The sequence below is a fragment of the Nelusetta ayraudi genome, unplaced genomic scaffold, assembly GCF_046127955.1.
Source record: "Nelusetta ayraudi isolate G7.1 ecotype Tasmania unplaced genomic scaffold, CSIRO-AGI_Nayr_v1 ptg000008l, whole genome shotgun sequence".
Taxonomy (NCBI): Eukaryota; Metazoa; Chordata; class Actinopteri; order Tetraodontiformes; family Monacanthidae; genus Nelusetta; species Nelusetta ayraudi.
The window spans coordinates 1,441,557-1,450,695 of record NW_027466058.1 but is presented as its reverse complement, the minus strand read 5'-3'; the positions used below and the strand labels follow the sequence as shown (position 1 = coordinate 1,450,695).

General features: G+C 43.9%; 1 protein-coding gene across 1 annotated transcript; it reads left to right on the top strand.

Moving 5' to 3' along the window:
• Positions 1 to 1,483: 1,483 nt before the first annotated feature.
• On the top strand, positions 1,484 to 5,795 carry morn4 (MORN repeat containing 4). Its single transcript, XM_076018572.1, has 5 exons — positions 1,484 to 1,702; positions 2,715 to 2,788; positions 4,710 to 4,824; positions 4,905 to 5,014; positions 5,114 to 5,795. Exons 2-5 carry the CDS (start codon positions 2,722 to 2,724, stop codon positions 5,260 to 5,262), a joined length of 441 nt encoding a protein of 146 aa, XP_075874687.1. The 5' UTR covers positions 1,484 to 1,702; positions 2,715 to 2,721; the 3' UTR covers positions 5,263 to 5,795.
• The last annotated feature ends 3,344 nt before the right edge of the window (positions 5,796 to 9,139 follow it).

Sequence of the window (9,139 nt, the reverse complement as noted above, 5' to 3'; positions counted from 1 at the left end):
GGGGGGAGCAGAAGGAGGAGGGGGTGCAGGTTTCGCTCATCAAAAAAAAAAAAAAAAGAAAAGAAAAGAAAAGAAAAACGAGTGGTCTGATTAAATCACCACACAGACAGAGCACAATTAAGCAAATTAATGTACGCGGTGTCACGTTGGGGTTATCTATGCAGACAATGGGAGTTGGGAAATGGGCTTCCAAAAGATCCCCTTGCCATACCCACTTTCAGAGCGCCTTTATTTTTTAATATGTAGGCTACTCAAGTGGGGTTGCCATGTATGATTAATTACTCCCACCCATACCACAGTTGGCCTTCTTTTCACCAGCCTGCAGAGCAAGCAGCTAGCTATGTTTTAGGTTTCTGGCTGACAGACCCAATTATGTTTCACCTCCCACGTGTTTGGAAAGAGACGGAAACAAGGTGTAATAATGAGATATCAGAGGCAAAATAAACAAGTTATGGGGGCGGGGGGGTGTTGTCATTTACTCTGGAGAAGAATTGTGTTCTCTGCGACATCACAAATGGCTCCTTTCTGTTGTTGACGGACTGAAGTCACAAATTACAGATAAATAATAAATAATTCATTTTGGCAGTTATTCAAAGTTTGTATAATATATTTCAAGTTTAGAAACATGCATTTGATTAAAACGGACATCTTTGGCTTCTCATATTTTATACAAACAGTTGTTCCCCTGTGGTGGTGTTTGTTTTGTTTTGTATGCAGGTTACATTGTTGGAATATTTCACTTGCACCGATATTGATTGAAAATCCAAGTATAGTCCAGAGACACACAATGCTTGTGTCCGTGTTAGAACAGCTCGATTTGAATTGTATGTACTCGAGGGCCAGAAAGCAAAGATGCCTTTCACCTGTTGACCTTGTGAGAAATAAAAGATGTATTAATATCAAGAAGATTAGTGTATGTATATATGAAACAAAGGCTTGGAGGGAGTCGTGGGATGTGTTTAATCATCTTAAGAGAGAGACAGAGACGGGGGGGGGGGTTAAAAGAATGGAGATGCACTTTGCATAGATTTGTGCAAGAAGGATATTGTCTCATCATGATTGAATTGGCCCCCTTTTCTCTCCTTTGGTGTCATAGTGTAAACATAGGGTTATAGTAGCTACTATATTGCTATACTACCTTTATGACGGATACATTTAAGGACAGAAAAGCCAGTAACTGATTCATGAGAGACTTACGTTGTTTTAATACGTATGTATTTATTTTATTTATTTTTTTAGCCTATGTATACAACAGTTATGTATACCATAATATACGGTATAATCAAGTTAACTTTTCAACGAGGGTCCACAACTTTGAATGCAATGAAACAACGCGGCGGATCGGTGCTGTATTGATGCTGTAATGACGGCTACAACGCCGTCTTCCGGTCTGTCGTAAAAACAAAAGTAAACATAGTTTCCACCTTATCACAACGTAATTGATACTACTTGACTGAGGGCTATTATCGTTCTTTAAATAAAATAAAATAAAATAAAATAAAAAATCTGACAACTGCGGATCTAACCCTCCCGAGCTGCGGTCGCCTCCATGGTTTGTGCGAGCTGCTAGCTCTCGAGGTAGGCGCCTTTCCGAGGAGCACGTAAACGCAGCATACGCGTCCCTCGGCCGGTGTTTTCATATTTGTACGCCCCTCCGCTCCCGTGGTGTCCATGCTTCAGAGGCGACAAACGTAGCGCACAGGTAAATAATTCACACACACATGCTTTCACGGCTCGCGGCGTGTATTCCATATTCCAAAAACCGCAGGTTTCAGTCGATTCCACTACCTGCCGGTCATTAAGAGCGATGTTTGTATTTATTTATTTTTTGCTGTGCGTGAGGAGGACAAACCCCAGCCGGACACATTTGCAGCACGAGTAGAATAATTCTTGCGGGGGGGCAGAACAGGTGTCCGTTTCAACGCGAGCTGGTGAATAATTCATTCGATGGCGAGCGCCGAGCGAGCGACTCTCTATATCTTAGTATATACCTGTCTGTCTTCTATTGTGCACAATAGAACGCCCGCGTTGAAACAGCCATCGTATCCACAGTTCTGGTGCTTCTGCAGCGCTGCCTCAGTCACGTTAATTCCACATTATTACAAGGAATGCCCCCCCCCCCCCTTTTGAGCGGCTGCAGAATCACCACGATCAGACACCGTCGAGGCTGCACGCCGCACACAGACTGTTTAAGCGACTCCCCGGGTTGCCATACAGTATCGCTGCAACTTTGTGTTAACTACTCCCCATATCACACACCTACAGGCACATGCACTGTGCGTTATTATGACGCATGAATTTACATCGCATTTGCACAAATGCATGGAGGAGGAGAACAAGACAAATACAAATGCAGCCACATGCATTTTTTTTTCTTCCAAAACTCAAGAATCTGCTCATTATCACTGTGACATGAGCGCCTATATTGTCAAGAGTGGCATTAACAATAGATCTCACATGGGCCCGCTCCATAAAACTTTAATCATCTTAAAAGTTGATCGGTATTATGGGCTGTTTCACTGGAAAAGAGGATTTACAGTGCATTTTGGCTTAAAAAAAAAAAAAGAAAGAAAGAAAAAATGGCAAGGAATCATTTTTAGGGTTGGAAAATATTCTATAGGCATTATGAAATGTTTTACGTTGGGGGTGGGGAGCTGCCAAAAAAACAAAGACGTGTGCTGTTGCTAAAGTTTCTGCTTGTGTCGTGAAAACAGGGGTGACATGACTCTGACCAGAGGATCGTTCACCTACGCCAGTGGGGAAGAGTACCACGGCGAGTGGAAAGAAGGCAAGACCACCCATGTCCCACAGTCTGAAATTCAAACTTTCATCTTAAAAGCAATCATCTAAATTTAGACACACAAAGGGGATATAAACGGGAAATAACAAATTTCTGTATATTCTATATCCATCGCCTCTAACAGGAAATTCCGCTTTACCCTGTTTTATTGTGGCTGCCTTTTTGATATCCATCATATTGCAATGAGCAAATGTTTACCCCAATGCAAATCTTCTCTGTACCAAATGTAAATTTGTAGAGATGAGCCATTTGCATTCATAAGGCCTCCATAACTTTTGCATAATCAGTTGTACATTTTGTCGGAATATTCAATTTGGGTCCTACACACACGGAATGTTGAAGTAATTAACCATTATTAAACGAAATGGAGCATAGATGGGGTGAATGTTTGCTCTTGATTAGCTTCTGTGTGTGACAATGCAGCAATACAACAACACAAATCAGCCCTGAGTGACAATGGGTGTGGGGCATGAGCGTCTGTGAAATGAAAGGATGCGTCATATCTCGTCCAAACGTGTATCCAAGACAAAGACTGTAAGGAAGTTACATTTACTTTAAATCTCACACATGGACTTACAGTGACATGCAAAGCTCAAGCTATTTAGTCAAATCTCAGCGAGCTAGCAAGCTAGCAGTGGCTGGCCAAAACACACAGAGCTGTGGATTTGGAGTCGGCTTTGTCAAATCTTCTAGTTAAGACTTTGGACCTTTCAGAAAGTCGTGCATCCTGTCCACGGCTGAAGTGAAACACAATGGGGAAGAAATTGAAGAAATAGATTGGATACATGTCTATAACGTGTGTGTGTATATGCGCTTTGTTTTCTTTATTTATTTTTACTGCTTACAATATTTTGCCCTTCAACATTTGATCTCTGCAAATGAGGCAATTGCACTCTTGAAGCCAAAGTTCAATCTAGAAATGGGAAATGTGTAGGTCTTGCGCCCTCTGACATGATTATGAGCTTTGGCAGTGGATCATGGGCTACTGGGACTGGAATGGAAGTGCATTCCTTGACTATTTTCACTGTCGGGCTTCCAAAGTAAAAACCCCTGCTGAAAATCTTCTGGATTAGAGTGCTGTAATTCCCACCGTGCAGGCGGCAGATTGGACTCCCTAATTCAGTGGTAAACCTTCAGCGAGCAGGGCGGACTGGGAGGTGTACCTAAATCCAAGCCCTTTACTAACTTATGTGACATATGCTGTAGCCCCACAAGACCGAGCGAGGCGCACCCTTGAGTTCAGACGTCAGCTGGTCACCTCCTAAGAGTGTGCCACGCATTTTGATTGAGTGTAATCCGAAAGAGGCTAGCGGGTTAAATGCGGTGTGACTGACGTACAAGAAAGTGCTTTAGCGGATTCCTCTCCAAATCTGCCGCCTGTTTGTAGCGCGAGTAGCGGCGAAGCCAGAAATGTTTCCTGGGGAAGCCACAGGGTGAGAGCATGACTCACATAGAGGCGGCAATAATTAGATACCTGTAATGACTACATGACTGTTTTTTATCAGTCGTTACTGTATTATGGTGACTATTTAACGATGAATTAGAGAAGAGCAAATCTTCACCAATGTTAAAATGAATAAGGAACCCATGTCAGTTTATTCCAACTATTCCATAGGGTCAGTTTTACATTCAAGTCCTTCTTTGAGTGTCTTGTTTCCACCGAGACCAAAATCCAGGCCCATCATCAAGTCAGAAATGCATATACATATTAAATACATACATTATGTTATATATGTTTAAAAAAAAAAAAAAGATACTGTACATCAATCAACAAAGACAAGACTTGAGACACTATAGTGTGGAAGTTGTTAGGGCTTTTGTCAAATTATCCCTACCACCATTGGCAGCTGTGTAGCTCCGCCCCTGAGCATGTGCCACTGCTCACTGCCAACGACATGTGACTTTCCAGGTCGGAGGCACGGCGTGGGCCAGCTCAAGTTCCAGGACGGGACCTGCTACTCTGGCCAGTTTGAGAATGGGCTGTTCCACGGCTCCGGTGTGCTCTTCTTTACCGACGGATCCAGGTGCGTGAGAGCAAAAATAAGTAGTTTTACTCCCAGTCAGGAGCTACGCGTGACCACCGGTTCCCCTCCTACCATGCCAGGTACGAGGGTGAGTTTTCACACGGAAAGTTCCAGGGCACCGGAGTGTTCAGTCGCTACGACGGCATGAAGTTCGAGGGGGAATTTAAAGATGGCCGCGTGGAGGGTTACGGTAGGTCTGTTTTAGCGCTGGAAAGCTAACTTAGCCCCCCCCTAATAATCGCATCTCTCTGTGATTTGTCACCGTGCCCGCGCGTCTCTCCTCCTCCAGGCCTGTTGACTTTCCCGGACGGAGCTCACGGCGTACCGCGAAATGAGGGCCTGTTCCAGAACCACAAGCTGCAGAAGAGGGAGAAGTGTCCCGGGGTGGTGCAGCGTGCTCAGGCCTCGGCGTCCGGCGCTCGCAGCCTGGCCCTTTAACCGCACACGGCGGGGGTGGAAGACACGATCAGGGCTCCGGCACCTTCCGGAAGGACCTCAGGGATGTGTACGTCGCGTACCCTCCGACTCTCCTCGGTGCCCGCCTCTTCTCTTCCCACCGTCACCTTTATTCGTCTCCCTACTCTGCCTTTCGCGAAACGCGTTTGACCAAAACGGCGTCCGGCGTCAGTGGTTTGAAATGTAAAACACAACAGTGACTTCCCACTCGCTTTCTTTTGTTTTTTTCTTAGGTGTGCTAAGTCCACCCAGGCTAGGCTAATTTGCATTTCCATTACCCTGTAGCTATTCGAAGCTACACCCAGAACGGACTACCTCTAGCTCTGCAACTTAGTATTTTAGGCTTACTCTGGTGAGCAGCTGTGCTGTGAAAACATCACACTTTTTTTACAACCTCGGGTAAATTGTATAATATCAATTAAATACAATCATAAACATTAACCCGGAAGGATATGTTCAACACAGAATCAGTGGAACTTTGACAAACAAGCTCACGCTTCAAGCAAGATATTTTATTTATTTATTTATTTATTTCAGTACAAACAGCTCAGTGTTACCTGTAGGCTGGCAGCTCTGCTGTAATGGAGATGCAAATTCCTGGCGCTCGTGCACGGCTGCGAATAAAGTCAAGGCCAGGGTTGCACGGCCGACACCTTTAAATTCACACGGCTTCTGAACGCTGCCTTTTCCGTTCCCGCAGTGTCTTAGTTTTTTAATCTCAAAAACCGGTTAGCTCTCACACATCAAACAACTCAAAGCTTTTACTCTTGATATTGTTGCACATTGATTTGCATCTATGTCCTCACATTTGGCAGAGAGGGTCTTTCATTGATTCATATTTCGTAGAAATGCTGCAAATTTCTAACAGCAGAGGAATAACAAAAAAAAAAAAATGCATCACCGAGCAGTGTGTTTATATACTTTTTAGTAGTTTTCTTCATGTAAAGGCGTGAGAATGCGGACAAAGTAATAACACAGACACACGGATGACTTCACGCTGCTCCGGTAATGGACAGTCCATGAAGGGGACACATTGATGCATACACAGAGCCAATATAGACAATGACTGCAAGCTCCACCAATGGACCTAAATAATGTCTCATATAAGGATTGTAATGCATTTGAAACAACACTTTGTAATTTTTCTACCTTAAAATCTTTTACACATGATACAGCACAGCTGGTCGGTTCTGGTGTACAACTATATCACGTTGGTCGCCTGCCCAGCACTACTCATGAGAGCAAACCCATCTATTCCAGGCAGGCAGTAGTTATATATCAGGCCTGTGGTTGGCACTTTGTCAGTGGGTGCTGACAGTCCATGAATCATAAAAATCATTCAGGAATTTTAAAGTAGAAAAACTACACGGTGTTGCTTTAAATTGTCTTTTGGGCCTAAATGAAACACAGAGAATGTTGACGAAGAAAAAAAAAAACAAACGGGACCTTTAATATCAATCAACAGTGCTGCTGCAGACTGATGGTCAAAGAATGCATTTAAACTGGGGTCGCTCCTTCAGTGTGAATGTCTGTAATCACGATTGCCTTAAAGAGATTTAGGTACCGAGAGCGCAGTCGACGGGGTGTCAATCTGAAAAATTTGATGATGCCCAGTGCCCTCACCTTGCTTCCCTCCTTCCTTCCCTCCCTCCATCACGTCATTCATCATTTTTTAGTCAATTCTAGTTTGAAAAAGACGCATCGACTTTGAGACACACATGGCAAAGTCCAATAAAAATCAATCCCGCAGTGAAAATCGCCGGAGAGGAGATTGAACACAGCAGTTTTCATGTGAAAGAAAGAAAAAAACAGTAAAACTCCAGTGTCTCCAAGTCGATGGCGTCTCGTCACTGAATGCATTTAGCCTGGGGTGGTTGGAGGTCTAATCAAGGCAGCTGAATAAAAGTTTCCTAAATCGTACGTACCTGCATACTGGACCGTTTGTAATAACAATGTGTGTGTTTTACCCGTGAGGTGTACAGATGATCGTTGGTGCTCGTTCTGACTTTTCAGATGTCTTTTAAAACGCGAGTGACCAGTCTGCTAGGAAGCCGTCGGCGTAGAAGACAAGAGCGTGTTGTTTTTTTTTTCTCCCCGAGTGGCACGACTTTATTAGCCTTTGTGGTGGAACGCAGCTGCTCTGTGGTACCAGTGAAGTTATTTATTTCTTATATCGTACTTGAACTATATTAGTGAGCCTTATGGTGCATTCGTAGACGTGTGTCTTGTCAAGATTTGCCTCCGTAGTATCTTCAACCAAAGACAATCAAACAACATCAGAGGCAAGAGGAGCGCTAGATGGCAAATTCCGCGTTACTCCTCACAGCCGAACATTAAAAGACGAATCAATGAGGGAGGAGGGGAAGAAAAAAAAACCCACCGGAGGCGCTGCTGCGCTGAAGAAACAAAAGCGGCGGAGATTAAAAAGGGGATTGATATGAGATTCTGTTGCATGGATTATTATACTAGCTGGAGTTTATTGTCGTCATAGTCTATAAAGAAGAAGAAAATCAATACTTAATATTGTGAGACCGACGCTGGGTTTTAACAGCTAGACATGCGAGGCGCCGTCATAAAAAAGAAAAAAAACGCCATCCAGGAGCCAGAGGGGAACAACAGACACACAATCCGGAGCCGCCACCTCCACCGCCGCCGCTCTTTACAAGCACACGAGCCTCTGTCGATGTTTTTGCGCGCGTGACCCGGCGTCGCAGGCCACGTGACGGCGCTCGGGCCTCCGAAATCGCTGGAATCCCCATCGTCCACCCTCCAACCCCCCCCCGCAGACAAAAAGAAACGGTGCTTCGACGGCGAGCCCGTCCCGTGTTCTCACCTGCGTGAAAAATACCGTCGCCATGGTTACCTTGTTTTCGCCAAAACAAAGCAAAACAAAAAAAAAAGAAAAATCAAAGGTTTCTTTTGAGGGCTCTCAAACAGACGGCCTGCACGCTGTAACTCTCCTGGAAAACGGCTCTCGCTTGACAGTGGATGTGTTTATTAAAACCTTGGGGGGAAAAAAAGCAAAAAAACAAAACAAAAACGTGTTTGTCGTCATGGTGTCGTTTGTTTGTGAGTCCGGATGCGGGATTGTGACGTTTCGGTGATGACGAGCGAGTGTTTACACAGGTCAAAATGTGAAAGATTCCTGGAATAAACAGGTTCTTCTGGGGTTTTTTCTCTCGTTTTCCTTTTATTTGGCTGCTCTACAAAGCTCAAAGCCTCCAGTTTTTCCCATCCCCCTCCTCTACCACGGCGCTCCCCGCCTGCAGTGACAAACGCAGCCGCTCGGATATAAAAAAAAAAAAGAAGAAAAAAAAAAACCCAACAAAACAACAGCGCTAAACCCGTTAAATGAGCAGCGTGAGGCCAACAGATTTAGGATGGGCGCCCCACCACCACCACCACCACTACCATCCCCTACTTCCCCCACTCTGCCGCTTGACAGAGCGAGATATCAGTTGGGAAGGTGTGCGCTTTTGTGTGCTGCCGCTGAAATCCCCCCCCCCGGCGTTATACGGCCTCACAAGCTGTCTGCAGTGAATACACAAACTGATTTTTTTTTTTTTTTTGCTCCTTTCAAATAATAAGCACGCGCAGTTTCTGAGGAGTGAGGCGTGCGAGCAAACACATCACACTCAGAAAACGATCGGCTGTGTGAACATACAGTACATATGTATACATATATATATATACATATACACATACACACATATATGTATATATATATATATATATATATATATATATATATATATATATATATATATATATATAATATATATATAAATATGCATACATACATTATTCAGTATGTGTGCATATATATGTATATATATGTGTGTGTATATATCCTATATAT

Excerpts from the sequence above, each read along its gene's own strand:
- morn4 (XM_076018572.1), top strand. The coding sequence starts at position 2,722 with ATGACTCTGACCAGAGGATCGTTCACCTACGCCAGTGGGGAAGAGTAC. Across the intron at positions 2,789-4,709 it reads CCACGGCGAGTGGAAAGAAG|GTCGGAGGCACGGCGTGGGC; the intron begins GCAAGACCACCC and ends GTGACTTTCCAG. Across the intron at positions 4,825-4,904 it reads TTCTTTACCGACGGATCCAG|GTACGAGGGTGAGTTTTCAC; the intron begins GTGCGTGAGAGC and ends CTACCATGCCAG.